Source organism: Mixophyes fleayi, chromosome 7 (assembly GCF_038048845.1).
Source record: "Mixophyes fleayi isolate aMixFle1 chromosome 7, aMixFle1.hap1, whole genome shotgun sequence".
NCBI lineage: Eukaryota > Metazoa > Chordata > Amphibia > Anura > Limnodynastidae > Mixophyes > Mixophyes fleayi.
In genome coordinates, this window is record NC_134408.1 from 153,898,644 (window position 1) to 153,922,614 (window position 23,971).

At 48.8% G+C, this 23,971-nt stretch overlaps 2 protein-coding genes across 3 annotated transcripts in view; one reads left to right on the forward strand and one right to left on the reverse strand.

Annotated features, from left to right (window-relative positions):
- Window positions 1-1,225: 1,225 nt before the first annotated feature.
- LOC142098412 (glycerol-3-phosphate dehydrogenase 1-like protein) lies at window positions 1,226-22,230 on the reverse strand. Its single transcript, XM_075181254.1, has 8 exons — window positions 21,975-22,230; window positions 20,449-20,626; window positions 10,160-10,300; window positions 8,958-9,096; window positions 8,102-8,214; window positions 7,103-7,336; window positions 6,776-6,882; window positions 1,226-2,331 (listed from the first exon to the last, which is right to left on the reverse strand). The coding sequence occupies exons 1-8, from the start codon at window positions 22,013-22,015 to the stop codon at window positions 2,235-2,237; spliced, it is 1,050 nt and encodes a 349-aa protein (XP_075037355.1). The 5' UTR covers window positions 22,016-22,230; the 3' UTR covers window positions 1,226-2,234.
- OSBPL11 (oxysterol binding protein like 11) overlaps window positions 20,564-23,971 on the forward strand; it is a 38,853-nt gene continuing 35,445 nt past the window's right edge. Inside the window, exon 1 of one of the 2 annotated variants that reach the window (XM_075181252.1) lies at window positions 20,564-20,650. Coding sequence is in view for 1 of the 2 variants with exons in the window: in XM_075181251.1 (XP_075037352.1) it covers window positions 20,676-20,731 (56 nt within the window). In the remaining variant the exon portion in view is untranslated. Of the gene's footprint in view, window positions 20,732-23,971 lie in introns of both variants that reach the window. The other variant, XM_075181251.1, reaches the window with a different exon arrangement.

Genomic DNA, 23,971 nt, shown 5'->3' on the forward strand with positions numbered 1-23,971 from the left:
TTATTGGTAGTTATCCCTTTATGTATAGGCCAGTGTTGTTTCAACTACTTTATATGATTGGTTATCTTGGATAGTAAAATTATTTGTAATTTTCTTGGTTTCTTGATGTAAGTTAATGTTTGCATATGGATTGTATTTGTGGTTGGAGATGTATTTTTAAGGTGCTTTCTTGCTGTGTGTAAGTTACCTGGTTAATGCTGTTCTTGTTTAAGCCTTTGAAGTGGTGGCAGAGAATGTTGTCTAGCCAGTTAGGGTGTTGGCAACGACTACATTCCTGGAGAACCATCTACAGATTAGTGATAGGTTGTTGTATAAATAGTTTTGTCTGTTATTGTGTGTCTGGAGTGGGCATTTTGTTCTAGTGCCTTCTTCCCATAAAAAAGTTGGCATAGGTAGGTGTGAATTGGATCCCCATAGCTGTCCCCGTATTTGTTTTAAAGATGTCTCTGAAATAATGTAATGTTTGCTGCCATGAAGTCTTCTGTTCAGTTGTGTGCAAGTATTGGTGGACACGTGTGCATCCTGATTTGTGGCGTGTATGATGATTGTTACAAGTTGCTAATGGGAAGGTGTCCTGCCAGTCTATTTTACCAGGTTGGCTTAGAACTTGTGTCTTGTAGGCAACTGTTTTTTTTTTTAACTACAGTAGAAACTGATCAAAGTACTTTTGATTGGATTGTAAAAGAGATTGAATTGCATACATGGTTGCTGTGGTATTTGGTGGATTTTGGGTAGGTAGAACCACGTGGGTATCCTCTGGTTTTTGGTTGGTAAGTAGTCATGGTCATTTCTGTTTATAATGCCTTTTTGGTTTTCCCACCCAATATTTTGCAGGGCAGGTTTTGGTATGTCCCACACATTGCACTGGACGCAGGGTCGGTAGATTTATTATAGCCGGTACTCTCAGTGCACTTTGTGCCCCTTTGATTTTTCCAGGACATGGATGGTTTTGCCCTCTTTCTTATAAGAGGTTTCCTCTATTTCCTATCTGTTTACACCTCTACAGCTCTGTTAAATGGGAGTCTGAGTCCTGGAGGGGGCTCTTTATAGAGGGGGAGGAGCTTCAGTTCTTGGTCTGTCCTGCCTCCTCTGGTGACACCTGCAGGTAGACCCAGGCATTGCACGGACAGTACAGGCTGCCAGAAAGTGGGATTTAACAGGACGGATAAATCTGCATCTTGCACAAAATACTGTAATAATGTAGATAAATAATAAAACTCAGACGTTCTTTTCAATAAGTAGATTCATTAATAAAAGTAAATTAACAAACTGAGACAAAGAAGGTCTATATCCAAGGCATGCGGTATGTATGTAACACAGCAATCGTCAGCATCACGGTAACTGAAATACAATTATTACATTTTGATCTATAGGCAAGAAAATAGCAGAAAGTTTCAAAGTTCTTTTCCCCTCCACCTAATTCACCTATAATTACTGCCAAAGTGCAACTTTAACGTAAGTTATTTTCCCAAACTTTTTCTCTGTTACATGTACATTGTTTTTTATAACCTGGTGGCTCCATATATGAGGATGGGAGACGCCCAGTGTCCCGGTGAGAAGTGATTAGGAATATAATAGACTAAGCATATAACAACCTGATATATAATTATTCCATTCTCTTATATTCCTATATTTTAATACATTGATGTATTACCTGACTTTATTTCCTTCTGCCTTTCCAATTGGTTCTTTCATTTATATGGCTAAAAAAATAGTTTTTAACATGATTATGTTCTGATTAAAATGAGTTGGTGAATTTGTTTAACATTTGCCCATTCTAAGCGAGAGATTCAAGTCAGAGCAATGTGTCTCCGGAACGTCCAGGAAGAGGCAGCGTAACGTTATAGCACTCCTCACACCCCCTAAAGGTGCGCAGATTCCTCCCGTCTGCGCCGCACGTAACCAGCAACTCAATCTCCCCTAAAATCCACAATTACTCCACCAAATTCCAGAAAGATCTTTGCAGTCACAACTGACAACAATTTACCACCACTAATCTTATCTTACATGAATGGGTTGTAATACCATCATTATTCCAATAATAATCACCCTTTTGTGTATATGGCTGTATGTGGTTATACACATAATGTAACACAGTTCGTACGCAGTGTCTGGATTACAAGTGAAGAAATGGTGTATAACTCATTGTGCGGGTACCAGCATTTTATTCAGACGTTTATATAGGTGTATATCCTGGACAATGGAAGATACCGCTTCACCCACAATCCTCTGTGCTAATAATGCTCAGGGTGGTTCTGCAGACAGGAGATAAACTCCAGGACCGGCCGTCCTTCATAGCAGATCTTATACACAGCCACGAACAGGGGGAACCTGCAACCGAGACGGAGAATTTGTCTGAAAATAAGGAGCTCAAAGGTTTATTATATTATTCAGTGAGCAAATCTGTTCATTTTACATATTCACATTTCCACAGAGTCACAGTCACCGGTGGAGGAGAAAGATATTTTCACATCACTTTATTCCAGTTTACAGAAATCGCAATTAGATTATATAGTGACACACAACGGCTGCCGCCAGCGTGTGGGTGACTGTTACACACCCGGATGTATATAGTGACACACAGCGGCTGCCGCCAGCGTGTGGGTGACTGTTACACACTCGGATGTATATAGTGATACACAGCGGCTGCCGCCAGAGTGTGGGTGACTGTTACACACTCGGATGTATATAGTGACACACAGCGGCTGCCGCCAGCGTGTGGGTGACTGTTACACACTCGGATGTATATAGTGATACACAGCGGCTGCCGCCAGCGTGTGGGTGACTGTTACACACTCGGATGTATATAGTGACACACAGCGGCTGCCGCCAGAGTGTGGGTGACTGTTACACACCCGGATGTATATAGTGACACACAGCGGCTGCCGCCAGCGTGTGGGTGACTGTTACACACTCGGATGTATATAGTGACACACAGCGGCTGCCGCCAGCGTGTGGGTGACTGTTACACACTCGGATGTATATAGTGACACACAGCGGCTGCCGCCAGCGTGTGGGTGACTGTTACACACTCTGATGTATATAGTGACACACAGCGGCTGCCGCCAGCGTGTGGGTGACTGTTACACACTCGGATGTATATAGTGACACACAGCGGCTGCCGCCAGAGTGTGGGTGACTGTTACACACCCGGATGTATATAGTGACACACAGCGGCTGCCGCCAGCGTGTGGGTGACTGTTACACACTCGGATGTATATAGTGATACACAGCGGCTGCCGCCAGCGTGTGGGTGACTGTTACACACCCGGATGTATATAGTGACACACAGCGGCTGCCGCCAGCGTGTGGGTGACTGTTACACACTCGGATGTATATAGTGATACACAGCGGCTGCCGCCAGCGTGTGGGTGACTGTTACACACTCGGATGTATATAGTGACACAGCGGCTGCCGCCAGCGTGTGGGTGACTGTTACACACCCGGATGTATATAGTGACACACAGCGGCTGCCGCCAGCGTGTGGGTGACTGTTACACACTCGGATGTATATAGTGATACACAGCGGCTGCCACCAGCGTGTGGGTGACTGTTACACACTCGGATGTATATAGTGATACACAGCGGCTGCCGCCAGCGTGTGGGTGACTGTTACACACCCGGATGTATATAGTGATACACAGCGGCTGCCGCCAGCGTGTGGGTGACTGTTACACACTCGGATGTATATAGTGACACACAGCGGCTGCCGCCAGCGTGTGGGTGACTGTTACACACCCGGATGTATATAGTGACACACAGCGGCTGCCGCCAGCATGTGGGTGACTGTTACACACTCGGATGTATATAGTGATACACAGCGGCTGCCGCCAGCGTGTGGGTGACTGTTACACACTCGGATGTATATAGTGACACACAGCGGCTGCCGCCAGCGTGTGGGTGACTGTTACACACTCGGATGTATATAGTGACACACAGCGGCTGCCACCAGCGTGTGGGTGACTGTTACACACCCGGATGTATATAGTGACACAGCGGCTGCCGCCAGCGTGTGGGTGACTGTTACACACTCGGATGTATATAGTGATACACAGCGGCTGCCACCAGCGTGTGGGTGACTGTTACACACCCGGATGTATATAGTGACACACAGCGGCTGCCACCAGCGTGTGGGTGACTGTTACACACTCGGATGTATATAGTGACACACAGCGGCTGCCGCCAGCGTGTGGGTGACTGTTACACACTCGGATGTATATAGTGATACACAGCGGCTGCCGCCAGCGTGTGGGTGACTGTTACACACCCGGATGTATATAGTGACACACAGCGGCTGCCGCCAGAGTGTGGGTGACTGTTACACCCTCGGATGTATATAGTGACACACAGCGGCTGCCGCCAGCGTGTGGGTGACTGTTACACACCCGGATGTATATAGTGATACACAGCGGCTGCCGCCAGCGTGTGGGTGACTGTTACACCCTCGGATGTATATAGTGATACACAGCGGCTGCCGCCAGCGTGTGGGTGACTGTTACACACTCGGATGTATATAGTGACACACAGCGGCTGCCGCCAGCGTGTGGGTGACTGTTACACACCCGGATGTATATAGTGACACACAACGGCTGCCACCAGCGTGTGGGTGACTGTTACACACTCGGATGTATATAGTGACACACAGCGGCTGCCGCCAGCGTGTGGGTGACTGTTACACACCCGGATGTATATAGTGACACAGCGGCTGCCGCCAGCGTGTGGGTGACTGTTACACACCCGGATGTATATAGTGATACACAGCGGCTGCCGCCAGCGTGTGGGTGACTGTTACACACTCGGATGTATATAGTGATACACAGCGGCTGCCACCAGCGTGTGGGTGACTGTTACACACTCGGATGTATATAGTGACACACAGCGGCTGCCGCCAGCGTGTGGGTGACTGTTACACACTCGGATGTATATAGTGACACACAGCGGCTGCCGCCAGAGTGTGGGTGACTGTTACACACTCGGATGTATATAGTGACACACAGCGGCTGCCGCCAGCGTGTGGGTGACTGTTACACACTCGGATGTATATAGTGACACACAGCGGCTGCCGCCAGCGTGTGGGTGACTGTTACACACTCGGATGTATATAGTGATACACAGCGGCTGCCGCCAGAGTGTGGGTGACTGTTACACACCCGGATGTATATAGTGACACACAGCGGCTGCCGCCAGAGTGTGGGTGACTGTTACACACCCGGATGTATATAGTGACACACAGCGGCTGCCGCCAGAGTGTGGGTGACTGTTACACACCCTCGGATGTATATAGTGACACAGCGGCTGCCGCCAGCGTGTGGGTGACTGTTACACACCCGGATGTATATAGTGACACACAGCGGCTGCCGCCAGCGTGTGGGTGACTGTTACACACCCGGATGTATATAGTGACACAGCGGCTGCCGCCAGCGTGTGGGTGACTGTTACACACTCGGATGTATATAGTGACACACAGCGGCTGCCGCCAGCGTGTGGGTGACTGTTACACACCCGGATGTATATAGTGACACACAGTGGCTGCCGCCAGAGTGTGGGTGACTGTTACACACTCGGATGTATATAGTGACACACAGCGGCTGCCGCCAGCGTGTGGGTGACTGTTACACACCCGGATGTATATAGTGACACACAGCGGCTGCCGCCAGCGTGTGGGTGACTGTTACACACCCGGATGTATATAGTGATACACAGCGGCTGCCGCCAGCGTGTGGGTGACTGTTACACACCCGGATGTATATAGTGACACAGCGGCTGCCGCCAGCGTGTGGGTGACTGTTACACACCCGGATGTATATAGTGATACACAGCGGCTGCCGCCAGCGTGTGGGTGACTGTTACACACCCGGATGTATATAGTGATACACAGCGGCTGCCGCCAGCGTGTGGGTGACTGTTACACACCCGGATGTATATAGTGACACACAGCGGCTGCCGCCAGCGTGTGGGTGACTGTTACACACCCGGATGTATATAGTGATACACAGCGGCTGCCGCCAGCGTGTGGGTGACTGTTACACACTCGGATGTATATAGTGATACACAGCGGCTGCCGCCAGCGTGTGGGTGACTGTTACACACTCGGATGTATATAGTGATACACAGCGGCTGCCGCCAGCGTGTGGGTGACTGTTACACACTCGGATGTATATAGTGACACACAGCGGCTGCCACCAGCGTGTGGGTGACTGTTACACACTCGGATGTATATAGTGACACACAGCGGCTGCCGCCAGCGTGTGGGTGACTGTTACACCCTCGGATGTATATAGTGACACACAGCGGCTGCCGCCAGCGTGTGGGTGACTGTTACACACCCGGATGTATATAGTGATACACAGCGGCTGCCGCCAGAGTGTGGGTGACTGTTACACACTCGGATGTATATAGTGACACAGCGGCTGCCGCCAGCGTGTGGGTGACTGTTACACCCTCGGATGTATATAGTGACACACAGCGGCTGCCGCCAGAGTGTGGGTGACTGTTACACACTCGGATGTATATAGTGACACACAGCGGCTGCCGCCAGCGTGTGGGTGACTGTTACACCCTCGGGGGCATCTGCTCCCCCGGGCCAGTCCCGTAGTGCGATACCTTGGGTGGGTCACCTGCATCTTACTGCCTTTAAAATAGACTGCGGAGTCGGGTTGTGCCTCCCTCCCCTGCTGAGATGTCATTTAATAGAGCGGTAAGAAAGCAAAGAGGTGGGACGGAGATTTAGGATCTATAACAATAGATTATAATGTATGGATGAGGTTGATCTTACTTGTCAATCATGTCCTTTTGTTTGAGGATCTTGTAGATCTCGGCTGAGGCCTGTGGACCCTGCAGCTTCTGTCCGTTCAGCATCTCTTTCTCCAGCTCCTCGATGGACTGAAACAATATGACAGAAATAGATGGATCTTCTACCATGTATGTGACAGACTGAATATCACGTGGGGGGTAGTGATCTGTATATACTTTTATGTAAGCTTGTTGGCCTTATTACTAGACAGATACACAGAGGAGGGACATATCCATCTACCCCTGGAGCTGCAGCCTAAATAAGATGCATTAACCATCATAAGAGCACAGTGGTCTCCGTCTCACTCACTTTCCCGGTCTTGGCGAAGGCTTCCGCCACCTTGCGGTTCCTGCCCCCGTAACAGGTGGTGATGAGGTCGGCTACGCCGCAGCTCTCCAGGAAGGTGCTGGTGGCTACGGAGCCTTTACAGAACAGCCGAGCGAACGCGATCATCTCCATCAGCCCGAGCCGGATCACCGCGGCCTTCGTGTTATCACCGAAGTCTAGACCATCGCAAAAACCGGCTCCCACCGCCACTATGTTCTGATGGAGAGGAGAACAATAAAACACAGGCCAGACACAGTACATACATGTCATACTCCATACATGATTTATATGACATGATATTTTACTAAAAATGACCTAAAGTGAAACTATCCTGTATTGAAGCTGTCATTCTGTGTCCTCAGGTGGCACATTGGGATATTTGGTGATATCACCGAGTACCACACCTTCCCTGCTCCTAGGCCACTGTCCTACCGGTCAGAACTTTGTCAAAATTGTTGGGAGCTATATTGCTTGTCTGGACATCATTACAGGCGGGGCGCTAGGCGTCGGCCTCGCATCTTCATGACCCGCGATGCTGTAGGAGTGTGTCCCAGCTTCCAAGATCCAAATGTTGGGAGATGTCAGAATATGACACCTAATTCAGTGCTACATATCAAACAGTGACATTTACACAATGTGACTCTTAATACAGAGATGACAATTGTTCTTCTCACCCCGGGCACATCCTTATGTAATTCTGTACCCCCTGCCAAATGTCAAGCCACGCCCCCTTTTCATCACTCTGCCACCCAAGGCTACGATACAATAGAGAATGTAAAAGTGCTACAGAAGCAGCAGTATGAAGTTGTCCATGTAGCAAGAACAAAAACAAATACTTAGATTTTTACATTCATTGTACAATCACATTGTACAATCGCATCTTCGTCTGCATTGCATGTTCTATCTCTGTCATGCTGTGTGCCCTCCAGCTTATCTGTACTCTGGGCCGATGGTTACACCTCAGTGTGGGACAGACTTTACCTTCAGCGCCCCACAGATTTCCACGGTGTCGCAGTCCTCCACCACGGTGATACGGAAGTTTGGTGTCTGCAACAGTTCTTTGAAGATTTGCCCGTGTTTCTGGTTTTTACATCCTGGGGAGAGAGAGAAGCAGTCAGTATTGTCGCCCTGTACCAGACACCGCTCACTCAGTGAGTCAGTGAATATTATATCCAGGAACTGGCTGGAAGCTGCCAGGGCATAGATAGAGCTTGTTATTCAGTGTGAGTCACCTGGAAGGAACGTGTTGTACTGGGATATGGAATAAGCCCCCAGGCGCTGAGAATTAATAATGCAAAATCTGTATTACACTAATCAGGTTTCACAATAACTCCACTGATACAATGTTACACTGTGTCCTTTACTAGTTATGTCATAGGCAGCCTTCAGGTCTGGTGGACAAGAGAGCATCATGGGAGATGACTCTAGAGATCTGCAGAACATTGCTAACTGAACCCCTTGACCAATGCATGGAGTTATATTCTGCAGAGCGTTGATTCCTTTCTTCTGGAATATTTCTTCTAAAGGTAACTCCCTTCCTGGAAATAATTTCCTACAGGAACTCTGCTCCTCCATATTTGTACCACTGACAGATGTGATTTCTTCCTCTTTTTGTCTCTGCGCTCGTTATATACAAAACGTGCGCACGTCCTAGGTTTGTTTGCAAAATGTAGATAAATGTAAAATCTGCTATTAGCACTTAATCTACATTACTATAATCTACATTACTATAATCTACATTACTATAATCTACATTACTATAATCTTCATTACTGTCCACATTAGGACACAAGTGAATCATCCGTCACATAAATGAAGTCGTTATTATTATTATCACCGATTGTGGTCTCACAGAACTTCTCCTCCGCCACCTCGCTGGCAATGTTTGCACCCATCAGGACACTGACTTCTATGCCCAGTTTCTCACGTATAATATCCGAGATCAGCTTCAATCCATCGGGCCCCTCGTCCACTCCCTGCAGGGACCAAGAAGATTATGTGACAACATGACAAGTCCCCAGCAGAGGGCGCTCTCACCCAGCTCCTGACACTGGTTCTACGCAGTTCAACACATGATCATGGGAGACGAAGGGTCTTTCATGACATGTTTGTTCTAGATAATGATGGCGCCACTGACTGTCCTAACCTAGAGGTTCCCAGAATGCTGGAGGCCTGGCTGGAAGATGTGAATTGTAGGTGAGGAGATATGAATTATCCGCTACATGGACAGTTCCACTGACAACTTTCACCCTTAGAGGGAATCATGTTTAGTGACCCTCAACCAGTATTCTACAAGTGTCCATGATGTGGCCACTAGAGGGCGCTATTCTGTCTAAGTATATGGGGAGAATCTAATTATGGTCAATTTCTTACATTTGGAAAAAAAAAGAGAGAATTTTTTGCTCCAACTTTCTACCCTGTCAGACGTCAGCTTTCTTTCCAATGTGATTATCGTCGGTTAAAAAAATAAATAAAAAATCAGTGATGTTTTAAAGATCTCATCGCTTTCTCATTCATTTCAATGAGGTTTCCCACGTGTGCGTTACACGGCACTTTTAATTGGCTGTTTTTCCCCCCACATAAGTAGAGATTCAATTAATCCCTACTGACATGGGATCAAAGCAGGGAGCCCCAAAATCCCCCTTAACCACCAGCCAATCTCAAGCTGCCTGGGCCTGGCAGGAGAGGGGGTTGCTGGGAACTCCCCCTTTATTAGGATGGTTTCATAGCATTGCTCAGAGACACAAATGTGCAGTAACCCAAAAACAGCCAATCAGTATTTAGCTTTTATGTCTGGTGCATGCTAGACACAGAAAGCCAAGCTCTGATTGGTTGCTGTGCTTTACACCTTTCAGTGATGTTAGTAAATCACTTTCTCTGACTTATTTTATCTTGGCCAATAAACTGATTGTTCAGCTCTGACCCAGATGACTGTTCTGTGACCGCTGTTCCATCACGATTTACCTCTTATGGCTGGAATACATTAAGGGTCCCTAAAACCTCACGTCTCAGGTCTGGTACCCCCATCATCATCCTCACCTTGATCAGAGAGATCCCGAAGGCTCCACACTTCAGGTGGCCAATGAGCTGGTCACAGATTCTGCTGATAAACTGGTGGGGCACCACAAACACCAGGATATCTGTGCCAGACACGGCCTCCGCCAGCTCCGGCACCGCCAGCTGCAGGAGAGTATTATACTTATTAATAACACATAGTTATTAGGATGACAAGAAAACATCAGCTGGTAAACTGCGGCACATCCATCGCAAACGCCCTTTTGGGTTCTCCTGGGGGGGGGGGGAGGTGCTGCGTTTGCTTTATTTAGTGCCCTCCACATTGCTGCACAGTTTAATCCTCTTCTACATCGATTACTAAGTCGCCAACATTCTGCAGCGCTGTACAGTATATATTGCTGGATAACATGACCAACACATGTGCCCCGGTAACAGAATCCTACCCATAGGAGCTTATAATCTATGTTACATATCTATTATTCTTAACTCATACAGTACGAGTATGTTCTGCAGCGTTGTACAGTACAAGGAGATAATACGGACAACATAACAGTTTAACAGCTACTTAAATGATCATTTAAAGGTGAAAATCATATAAATGTTTATAAGTAATAAGTGATTTGTACAGAAAGGTTCATTAATAAAATATTCTGCTTCATTTTAAGTCTGGAAATCACTGTATACTGAGCCCCAAACAAGCAGCAGATCCATCAAAATCCACTGGAGGTGAACTGGATTCAGGGGGAGACGACCAGAATCTCCCTCTGTGGACGACCGTCAACCAGACTCAGAGTCTAATGGGCGGATTTGTCCAATGTGTCCATCCCTTGTGTAACGACCTTCCCTTGGGTCCGCAGCTTTAAGGTGGGCAGACGTGGGGGTCGGAAGACTTGCAGATTACACCGCCTGTGTCTGGTCCACAGAAGACCCCCCACAGACCGATAGCACTCACCTTCAGACCCCATGTTCCTACATGTCTGGTAATCACCCAGTTTATGTGGGTTTAGATTATCTTGCATCGGTTACGTTAAGCCCCCCCGACGCTGCGATATTGGGACAATTACTGAATATAACCATCAATCTTTAGGACTTGTTCACATGTGAGGTTTCTGCTGGGATAATATATAGTAGAAAAGGATACGACTATGGAGCGAGAGCTTCATTCCTCAGCTCATCTCTCTGCCAGGCTCTTACACTATACCCTGTATGGCTGAATGTACGTGTATAACCAGATATAATATAGAGCAGTGTGCTGAGGTGAGCTGCCACTACTTGCAGTAATTATACACATGTAAGCACTCATTTTATAATGCAAAAACAAATTCCCACCCAAGATACTGGTATCTCAGCTCTTATATAGAGAGAGAAGCTGCTATCGGGGCATGTGGGGGTTATTTACACACGTGTGTTATAGGTAAACGCGCTCTGTTCTGATTGAATACGCAGGTTAGTGCAGGATACTGTGTTCACTTAATACAGACGTATTGCAAAGAGCCCACTTGGGTGTACTACTGGTCCCAGCAGTTCTCTGCTCATTAGTGTAAATATGTGTCTCTGTTTTATAGTCCTTGAGGTCCTCTTCTGGGGGGCTTCATACCACTGTGGTATCACTAATGTAATGTGGGCAGATTAAACGAGGATCAGTTGGTGAGGACAGGGCTCAGCTCTCCGATGCACAGAGGGCGACAGTGTAGGGACCAATGTTATTGTATTGTCTGGATTCTGGGAATGAACAGATGATTTGGCAGAAGGAATTATCAGAACAGTCTGAGGACCAGGGGCCGGCCGGGCTGGGGGCATCTGCCCCCCAGGCTGGTCCCATAACGGCCACCTGGGGCTGGGTCACCTGCAGTTTTTTACCTTTAAGAGGTAATGGGCTGCTGAGTCGAGTCTTGGCCCCAGGGCTAAAATTTGGCTGCCCCCCCGCTGAGGAATGATGCATCATAACTGTATAACTGTGTAACTGATCACACAAGTGTTACAAGCTGCTCTAGCCTTGCTGTCATCAGAGGCCTTCAGTAATGTTTGATATACAGAAAGTGCAATACATGGGACTTACTAGGAATTATGATTCACGGACCTTTATCAGATTGTCAGCTGTTTGGCTCTCAAGAAACCCAGTAAGGGTTAATCTGGTGCTGTACGGGTGTTGGAGGGAATAGCTGTACTTATATAGGATCCAGTCAGTACAGGATCCCTAGTCAGCTGATGGATCCTCTCAGCAATTACCTGCACCCTGCTCTGTGCCGAGTACTGCTCTGGCTGCCTGACAGTCTCACCTTCGTCTGTAGTCTGTGTGCACTGTATCGCTGCTACACACTGTTGTGTTGGTGTTGTACCTGTGTGTACTGTATCGCTGCTACACACTGCTGTGTTGGTGCTGTACCTGTGTGTACTGTATCGCTGCTACACACTGCTGTGTTGGCGTTGTACCTGTGTGTACTGTATCGCTGCTACACACTGCTGTGTTGGCGTTGTACCTGTGTGTACTGTATCGCTGCTACACACTGTTGTGCTGGCGCTGTACCTGTGTGTACTGTATCGCTGCTACACACTGCTGTGTTGGCGTTGTACCTGTGTGTACTGTATCGCTGCTACACACTGTTGTGCTGGCGCTGTACCTGTGTGTACTGTATCGCTGCTACACACTGTTGTGTTGGTGTTGTACCTGTGTGCACTGTATCGCTGCTACACACTGCTGTGCTGGCGCTGTACCTGTGTGTACTGTATCGCTGCTACACACTGCTGTGCTGGCGTTGTACCTGTGTGTACTGTATCGCTGCTACACACTGCTGTGTTGGTGTTGTACCTGTGTGTACTGCTGCTACACAGTGCTGTGTTGGCGTTGTACCTGTGTGTACTGTATCGCTGCTACACACTGCTGTGTTGGCGTTGTACCTGTGTGTACTGTATCGCTGCTACACACTGTTGTGTTGGTGCTGTACCTGTGTGTACTGTATCGCTGCTACACACTGCTGTGCTGGTGCTGTACCTGTGTGCACTGTATCGCTGCTACACACTGCTGTGTTGGTGTTGTACCTGTGTGCACTGTATCGCTGCTACACACTGCTGTGTTGGCGTTGTACCTGTGTGCACTGTATCGCTGCTACACACTGCTGTGTTGGCGTTGTACCTGTGTGCACTGTATCGCTGCTACACACTGCTGTGCTGGCGTTGTACCTGTGTGCACTGTATCGCTGCTACACACTGATGTGTTGGCGTTGTACCTGTGTGCACTGTATCGCTGCTACACACTGCTGTGTTGGCGTTGTACCTGTGTGTACTGTATCGCTGCTACACACCGCTGTGCTGGCGTTGTACCTGTGTGTACTGTATCGCTGCTACACACTGCTGTGCTGGCGTTGTACCTGTGTGTACTGTATCGCTGCTACACACTGCTGTGCTGGCGTTGTACCTGTGTGTACTGTATCGCTGCTACACACTGATGTGTTGGCGTTGTACCTGTGTGTACTGTATCGCTGCTACACACTGCTGTGTTGGCGTTGTACCTGTGTGTACTGTATCGCTGCTACACACTGTTGTGTTGGTGCTGTACCTGTGTGTACTGTATCGCTGCTACACACTGCTGTGCTGGTGCTGTACCTGTGTGCACTGTATCGCTGCTACACACTGCTGTGTTGGTGTTGTACCTGTGTGCACTGTATCGCTGCTACACACTGCTGTGTTGGCGTTGTACCTGTGTGCACTGTATCGCTGCTACACACTGCTGTGTTGGCGTTGTACCTGTGTGCACTGTATCGCTGCTACACACTGCTGTGCTGGCGTTGTACCTGTGTGCACTGTATCGCTGCTACACACTGATGTGTTGGCGTTGTACCTGTGTGCACTGTATCGCTGCTACACACTGCTGTGTTGGCGTTGTACCTGTGTGTACTGTATCGCTGCTACACACCGCTGTGCTGGCGTTGTACCTGTGTGTACTGTATCGCTGCTACACACTGCTGTGCTGGCGTTGTACCTGTGTGTACTGTATCGCTGCTACACACTGCTGTGCTGGCGTTGTACCTGTGTGTACTGTATCGCTGCTACACACTGATGTGTTGGCGTTGTACCTGTGTGTACTGTATCGCTGCTACACACTGATGTGTTGGCGTTGTACCTGTGTGTACTGTATCGCTGCTACACACTGCTGTGTGGGCGTTGTACCTGTGTGTACTGTATCGCTGCTACACACTGCTGTGTTGGCGTTGTACCTGTGTGTACTGTATCGCTGCTACACACTGCTGTGCTGGCGTTGTACCTGTGTGTACTGTATCGCTGCTACACACTGCTGTGCTGGCGTTGTACCTGTGTGTACTGTATCGCTGCTACACACTGCTGTGCTGGCGTTGTACCTGTGTGTACTGTATCGCTGCTACACACTGCTGTGCTGGCGTTGTACCTGTGTGTACTGTATCGCTGCTACACACTGCTGTGCTGGCGTTGTACCTGTGTGTACTGTATCGCTGCTACACACTGCTGTGCTGGCGTTGTACCTGTGTGTACTGTATCGCTGCTACACACTGATGTGTTGGCGTTGTACCTGTGTGTACTGTATCGCTGCTACACACTGCTGTGTTGGCGTTGTACCTGTGTGTACTGTATCGCTGCTACACACTGCTGTGCTGGCGTTGTACCTGTGTGCACTGTATCGCTGCTACACACTGTTGTGCTGGCGTTGTACCTGTGTGCACTGTATCGCTGCTACACACTGCTGTGCTGGCGTTGTACCTGTGTGTACTGTATCGCTGCTACACACTGCTGTGCTGGCGTTGTACCTGTGTGTACTGTATCGCTGCTACACACTGCTGTGCTGGCGTTGTACCTGTGTGTACTGTATCGCTGCTACACACTGATGTGTTGGCGTTGTACCTGTGTGTACTGTATCGCTGCTACACACTGCTGTGTTGGCGTTGTACCTGTGTGTACTGTATCGCTGCTACACACTGCTGTGTTGGCGTTGTACCTGTGTGTACTGTATCGCTGCTACACACTGCTGTGTTGGCGTTGTACCTGTGTGTACTGTATCGCTGCTACACACTGCTGTGTTGGCGTTGTACCTGTGTGTACTGTATCGCTGCTACACACTGCTGTGCTGGCGTTGTACCTGTGTGTACTGTATCGCTGCTACACACTGCTGTGCTGGCGTTGTACCTGTGTGTACTGTATCGCTGCTACACACTGCTGTGCTGGCGTTGTACCTGTGTGTACTGTATCGCTGCTACACACTGCTGTGCTGGCGTTGTACCTGTGTGTACTGTATCGCTGCTACACACTGATGTGTTGGCGTTGTACGTGTGTGTACTGTATCGCTGCTACACACTGCTGTGTTGGCGTTGTACCTGTGTGTACTGTATCGCTGCTACACACTGCTGTGTTGGCGCTGTACCTGTGTGTACTGTATCGCTGCTACACACTGCTGTGTTGGCGTTGTACCTGTGTGTACTGTATCGCTGCTGCACACTGCTGTGTTGGCGTTGTACCTGTGTGTACTGTATCGCTGCTACACACTGCTGTGTTGGCGTTGTACCTGTGTGTACTGTATCGCTGCTACACACTACTGTGCTGGCGTTGTACCTGTGTGCACTGTATCGCTGCTACACACTGCTGTGTTGGTGTTGTACCTGTGTGTATTGTATCGCTGCTACACACTGCTGTGTTGGTGTTGTACCTGTGTGTACTGTATCGCTGCTACACACTGCTGTGTTGGTGTTGTACCTGTGTGTACTGTATCGCTGCTACACACTACTGTGCTGGGGTTGTACCTGTGTGCACTGTATCGCTGCTACACACTGCTGTGTTGGCGTTGTACCTGTGTGTACTGTATCGCTGCTACACACTGCTGTGCTGGCGTTGTACCTGTGTGTACTGTATCGCTGCTACACACTGCTGTGCTGGCGTTGTACCTGTGTGTACTGTATCGCTGCTACACACTGCTGTGCTGGCGTTGTACCTGTGTGTACTGTATCGCTGCTACACACTGCTGTGCTGGCGTTGTACCTGTGTGTACTGTATCGCTGCTACACACTCCTGTGCTGGCGTTGTACCTGTGTGTACTGTATCGCTGCTACACACTGCTGTGCTGGCGTTGTACCTGTGTGTACTGTATCGCTGCTACACACTGCTGTGCTGGCGTTGTACCTGTGTGTACTGTATCGCTGCTACACACTGCTGTGCTGGCGTTGTACCTGTGTGTACTGTATCGCTGCTACACACTGCTGTGCTGGCGTTGTACCTGTGTGTACTGTATCGCTGCTACACACTGATGTGTTGGCGTTGTACGTGTGTGTACTGTATCGCTGCTACACACTGCTGTGTTGGCGTTGTACCTGTGTGTACTGTATCGCTGCTACACACTGCTGTGTTGGCGTTGTACCTGTGTGTACTGTATCGCTGCTACACACTGCTGTGTTGGCGTTGTACCTGTGTGTACTGTATCGCTGCTACACACTGCTGTGTTGGCGTTGTACCTGTGTGTACTGTATCGCTGCTGCACACTGCTGTGCTGGGGTTGTACCTGTGTGTACTGTATCGCTGCTACACACTACTGTCCTGGGGTTGTACCTGTGTGCACTGTATCGCTGCTACACACTGCTGTGTTGGTGTTGTACCTGTGTGTATTGTATCGCTGCTACACACTGCTGTGTTGGTGTTGTACCTGTGTGTACTGTATCGCTGCTACACACTGCTGTGTTGGTGTTGTACCTGTGTGTACTGTATCGCTGCTACACACTACTGTGCTGGGGTTGTACCTGTGTGCACTGTATCGCTGCTACACACTGCTGTGTTGGCGTTGTACCTGTGTGTACTGTATCGCTGCTACACACTGCTGTGCTGGCGTTGTACCTGTGTGTACTGTATCGCTGCTACACACTGCTGTGCTGGCGTTGTACCTGTGTGTACTGTATCGCTGCTACACACTGCTGTGCTGGCGTTGTACCTGTGTGTACTGTATCGCTGCTACACACTGCTGTGCTGGCGTTGTACCTGTGTGTACTGTATCGCTGCTACACACTCCTGTGCTGGCGTTGTACCTGTGTGTACTGTATCGCTGCTACACACTGCTGTGCTGGCGTTGTACCTGTGTGTACTGTATCGCTGCTACACACTGCTGTGCTGGCGTTGTACCTGTGTGTACTGTATCGCTGCTACACACTGCTGTGCTGGCGTTGTACCTGTGTGTACTGTATCGCTGCTACACACTGCTGTGCTGGCGTTGTACCTGTGTGTACTGTATCGCTGCTACACACTGATGTGTTGGCGTTGTACCTGTGTGTACTGTATCGCTGCTACACACTGCTGTGTTGGCGTTGTACCTGTGTGTACTGTATCGCTGCTACACACTGCTGTGTTGGCGTTGTACCTGTGTGTACTGTATCGCTGCTACACACTGCTGTGTTGGCGTTGTACCTGTGTGTACTGTATCGCTGCTACACACTGCTGTGTTGGCGTTGTACCTGTGTGTACTGTATCGCTGCTGCACACTGCTGTGCTGGGGTTGTACCTGTGTGTACTGTATCGCTGCTACACACTACTGTCCTGGGGTTGTACCTGTGTGCACTGTATCGCTGCTACACACTGCTGTGTTGGCGTTGTACCTGTGTGTACTGTATCGCTGCTACACACTGCTGTGTTGGCGTTGTACCTGTGTGTACTGTATCGCTGCTACACACTACTGTGCTGGGGTTGTACCTGTGTGCACTGTATCGCTGCTACACACTGCTGTGCTGGCGTTGTACCTGTGTGCACTGTATCGCTGCTACACACTGCTGTGTTGGTGTTGTACCTGTGTGTACTGCTGCTACACACTGCTGTGTTGGTGTTGTATCTGTGTGTACTGCTGCTACACACTGCTGTGCTGGGGTTGTACCTGTGTGCACTGTATCGCTGCTACACACTGCTGTGTTGGTGTTGTACCTGTGTGCACTGTATCGCTGCTACACACTGCTGTGTTGGTGTTGTACCTGTGTGTACTGTATCGCTGCTACACACTGCTGTGTTGGCGTTGTACCTGTGTGTACTGTATCGCTGCTACACACTGCTGTGTTGGCGCTGTACCTGTGTGTACTGTATCGCTGCTACACACTACTGTGTTGGTGCTGTACCTGTGTGTACTGTATCGCTGCTACACACTACTGTGTTGGTGCTGTACCTGTGTGTACTGTATCGCTGCTACACACTACTGTGTTGGTGCTGTACCTGTGTGTACTGTATCGCTGCTACACACTACTGTGTTGGTGCTGTACCTGTGTGTACTGTATCGCTGCTACACACTACTGTGTTGGTGCTGTACCTGTGTGTACTGTATCGCTGCTACACACTACTGTGTTGGTGCTGTACCTGTGTGTACTGTATCGCTGCTACACACTGCTGTGTTGGTGTTGTACCTGTGTGTACTGTATCGCTACTACACACTGCTGTGTTGGTGCTGTACCTGTGTGTACTGTATCGCTGCTACACACTGCTGTGTTGGTGCTGTACCTGTGTGTACTGTATCGCTGCTACACACTGCTGTGTTGGTGCTGTACCTGTGTGTACTGTATCGCTGCTACACACTGCTGTGTTGGTGCTGTACCTGTGTGTACTGTATCGCTGCCACACACTACTGTGTTGGTGCTGTACCTGTGTGTACTGTATCGCTGCTACACACTGCTGTGTTGGTGCTGTACCTGTGTGTACTGTATCGCTGCTACACACTACTGTGTTGGTGCTGTACCTGTGTGTACTGTATCGCTGCTACACACTGCTGTGTTGGTGTTGTACCTGTGTGTACTGTATCGCTGCTACACACTACTGTGTTGGTGCTGTACCTGTGTGTACTGTATCGCTGCTACACACTACTGTGCTGGTGTTGTACCTGTGTGCACTGTATCGCTGCTACACACTACTGTGTTGGTGTTGTACCTGTGTGTACTGTATCGCTGCTACACACTACTGTGTTGGCGTTGTACTTGTGTGCACTGTATCGCTGCTACACACTGCTGTGTTGGTGTTGTACCTGTGTGTACTGCTGCTACACACTCCTGTGTTGGTGTTGTACCTGTGTGTACTGCTGCTACACACTCCTGTGTTGGTGCTGTACCTGTGTGTACTGTATCGCTGCTACACACTGCTGTGTTGGTGTTGTATCTGTGTGTACTGTATCGCTGCTACACACCGCTGTGCTGGGGTTGTACCTGTGTGTACTGCTGCTACACACTGCTGTGTTGGGGTTGTACCTGTGTGTACTGTATCGCTGCTACACACTGCTGTGTTGGTGTTGTACCTGTGTGTACTGTATCGCTGCTACACACTGCTGTGTTGGCGTTGTACCTGTGTGCACTGTATCGCTGCTACACACTACTGTGTTGGGGTTGTACCTGTGTGTACTGTATCGCTGCTACACACTGCTGTGTTGGCGTTGTACCTGTGTGTACTGTATCGCTGCTACACACTGCTGTGTTGGCGTTGTACCTGTGTGTACTGTATCGCTGCTACACACTGCTGTGTTGGCGTTGTACCTGTGTGTACTGTATCGCTGCTACACACTACTGTGTTGGTGTTGTACCTGTGTGTACTGTATCGCTGCTACACACTGCTGTGTTGGCGTTGTACCTGTGTGTACTGTATCGCTGCTACACACTGCTGTGTTGGTGTTGTACCTGTGTGTACTGTATCGCTGCTACACACTGTTGTGTTGGTGTTGTATCTGTGTGTACTGCTGCTACACACTGCTGTGCTGGGGTTGTACCTGTGTGTACTGTATCGCTGCTACACACTGCTGTGTTGGTGTTGTATCTGTGTGTACTGCTGCTACACACTGCTGTGCTGGGGTTGTACCTGTGTGTACTGACTAAGGCTGAAGTCTATATTTACTGAACTATGCCCTGTCCTGCACTGGTTGTGTCTGGTTCACCTGCTGTCACACTAAGTCTCCTGTACCTGTGTCACCTGTACCCGCTGAGCCATGCGTGGTATTAAGGAGACGCGAGTGGCGGCTCCGTCCTGACTCCATGGTCGTTACTGTGTGTCCGGATACAGTCTCCGCCGTGTACTACGTTACAGCTCCTCAGCTTCTCCCTTTGTGTCTCTTGTTCCGGTTCTTTGTGTCAATGTTGAACTTCTTCTACTTTGCTGCAGTTCTGATCTTTATTATGAAAGGAGCTGGGATTGGATCTTCTATTCTAGTTAAAGACTGAACTTTTATCAGTGTAAACCTGTGTTGTCCTGGTGTTGTGGTGTTGTGGTGTTGTGGTGCTGGCTGCCAGAGGTAGAGGGTAATTGGGGTGTTATCCTGATATAACAGATCCTGACAAGAGAAAAGAAACACTTACAACATTCCGGGGCAGTCGGTGACCAGGGAGGTACTTGACGTTCTCGTGATCCTGATTGATAATCTCTGTTAACTTCCGTCCATCGATCATCTCCTCGAACACCCACATGTTCACCACTGGATGGAAGCGGTTGGACCTCTTGGTGTTGTTACCAATGATCTTAGAGATAGCGGATCCCCTGTAACACAATCCCACATACATGGTAAATGATCATCTATTATTAATTCATGTGTAACCCTCACAGTCTACAGGACGGCTTCAGGGAGAGTCTGCTCATTCTCAGGTCAGCTAACCCTGATGCATTATAGGTAATGTACAACTTATTGGCTTAATATGAATTATGTTGTTACATTTCTGCTATTTCCTCAAAAATATAAAAGTAATGACAATTAATTTCTGTATTTGGAGGAAAAACTCATCTTCTGTGTAATTATGGGTGTGTACAGCACCTCTGTATATGGCAGAGCTCCACTACATCCGCGGTTCTCTTGTGACTCTGTGTCTTCTACTGTCGTGAATCTGTTACATTTATATTTATCACAGTCTGTTATAGCATCAGATTTCTGGGTGCACCCCATGAATATATCACTCTGCTGCCCCCTTCTCCCCCCAATCATTCTTCCTGTTCTCTGCGGGCGAGTGCTAGATGTGGGCAGTGAGTTGGCAGCACCACCTGTGATGCCACAGACAGTTTATCGCATTGTGCTTTATGATTTTCAAAATGATCTTAGCTAAAATAGTTTATTTTCATTATTTGGGGCATATTCAATTGTTGGTGTTACTGCATAAAGTAACGCGGCGCGCGCGCAAATACCGTTATTACGGAACTTTTCTTGCTGGATTTCAGTTCGCAGCTCATGTTTGTGTTTTGTTTTTTTATATCAACTATTTTGTGCCGGACCCGCCGGTGGTATTGCCAGCAGGCTGCTGGCTTACGCTGGCATTGCCCTTTGAATGTCGACATTATCACTGTTCATAGTCACAATGTCCCCATTTTAAACATGTAGACAGAATGAATATGTCGCCATTTACACTGTCACCATTGTGATGGGGACATTATCAGCGTCGGCACATTCACCGTCTGCATATGGTACCCAACCCGCTTCCACGTAACTAATCTCTTCTACACTACGACATGCCCATAGCCTGGGCCACGGAGGCTGATCGCCTGATTGGTTTATACTAGAAGTATGTTTGTAATGTGCTGAGACCGCGGTAACAGGACGGGTTCTGTGACTACCAGCTAGAGGATAGACGTGCTGATGGGGTGGCCCTGTTCTTAGGGCCCATCAGTGGTCTAACTCCTCCCACTTCAGGGGTGCCCATATATAAAGGAATTGGTCGAACTGAAATACTCTGTGCTGCTGTTAACAGTCTAATCCTTTAATTTGTTGCCAGTTGCTCTAAAATGAGATTATATGATAATTAAGACTGAGCCATAACCAGAAATATAACATCCAGGGACGTTTATAGTACAAGTCCTTATACTGATAATATATAATATAATATAATACAGGGGCTCTCACCAGTTGCCGGAGCCGATTATGCTCACTCTGAGCGGGGCCATTTCCAGTCTCTGTCCGCGGTGCTGATGGAAGATCCTATGTCCGAGCTCTGCCCTGTGCCGGGTGTATTCCGGGTGCTGCGCCCTGGGACGGGTGTGTTCCGGGTGCTGCGCCCTGGGACGGGTGTGTTCCGGGTGCTGCGCCCTGGGACGGGTGTGTTCCGGGTGCTGCGCCCTGGGACGGGTGTATTCCGGGTGTTGTGCTCGGCTCTGCCCGTTCAGCTGTCAGGTGATCATTCTCCCCGCTGTGAGCAGATCCAGACCTGTCATTGGCTGAAGGTGTGTGAGGGCGGAACTCTGCTTGCAGCGTCCAATCAGAGGGCTCGGGTGTGTCCCAGTCTGAGAACCTCAAATATTTACCAAATATGTAACTATAATATTATATATCACCATCCAGTGATCCCTATAGCACTGCATACACCAGGGAAGGACCCCCAGCAGGATGTATCACCATCCAGTGTTCCTCAAAAGTCATCATACACCAGGGAAGGACCCCCAAAACAATGTATCACCATCCAGTGATCCCCACAAGTTATCATACACCAGGGAAGGACCCCAACATGATGTATCACCATCCAATGATCCCCAAAAGTCATTATACACCAGGGAAGGACCCCAACATGATGTATCACCATCCAATGATCCTCAAAATTCATCATACACCAGGGAAGGACCCCCAACATAATGTATCACCATCCAGTGATCCCCAAAAGTCATCATACATCAAGGAAGGACCCCAACATGATGTCTCACCATCCAGTGATCCCCAAAAGTCATCATACACCAGGGAATGACCCCAACATGATGTATCACCATCCAATGATCCCCAAAAGTCATTATACACCAGGGAAGGACCCCCAACATAATGTATCACCATCCAGTGATCCCCAAAAGTCATCATACACCAGGGAAGAACCCCCAACATGATGTCTCACCATCCAATGATGCTCAAAAGTTATCATACACCAGGGAAGGACCCCCAGCAGGATGTATCACCATCCAGTGTTCCTCAAAAGTCATCATACACCAGGGAAGGACCCCCAAAACAATGTATCACCATCCAGTGATCCCCACAAGTTATCATACATCAGGGAAGGACCCCAACATGATGTCTCACCATCCAGTGATCCCCAAAAGTCATCATACACCAGGGAATGACCCCAACATGATGTATCACCATCCAATGATCCCCAAAAGTCATTATACACCAGGGAAGGACCCCCAACATGATGTCTCGCCATCCAGTGATCCCCAAAAGTCATCATACATCAGGGAAGGACCCCAACATGATGTCTCACCATCCAGTGATCCCCAAAAGTCATCATACACCAGGGAATGACCCCAACATGATGTATCACCATCCAATGATCCCCAAAAGTCATTATACACCAGGGAAGGACCCCCAACATAATGTATCACCATCCAGTGATCCCCAAAAGTCATCATACACCAGGGAAGAACCCCCAACATGATGTCTCACCATCCAATGATCCTCAAAAGTCATCATACACCAGGGAAGGACCCCCAGCAGGATGTATCACCATCCAGTGATCCTCAAAAGTCATCATACACCAGGGAAGGACCCCCAGCAGGATGTATCACCATCCAATGATCCTCAAAAGTCATCATACACCAGGGAAGGACCCCCAGCAGGATGTATCACCATCCAGTGATCCTCAAAAGTCATCATACACCAGGGAAGGACCCCCAGCAGGATGTATCACCATCCAGTGTTCCTCAAAAGTCATCATACACCAGGGAAGGACCCCCAGCATGATGTATCACCATCCAGTGATCCTTAAAAGTCATCATACACCAGGAAAGGACCCCCAGCATGATGTCCCACCATCCAATAATCCCCAAAAGTCATCATACACCAGGGAAGGACCCCCAACATAATGTATCACCATCCAGTGATCCCCACAAGTAATCATACACCAGGGAAGGACCCCCAACATG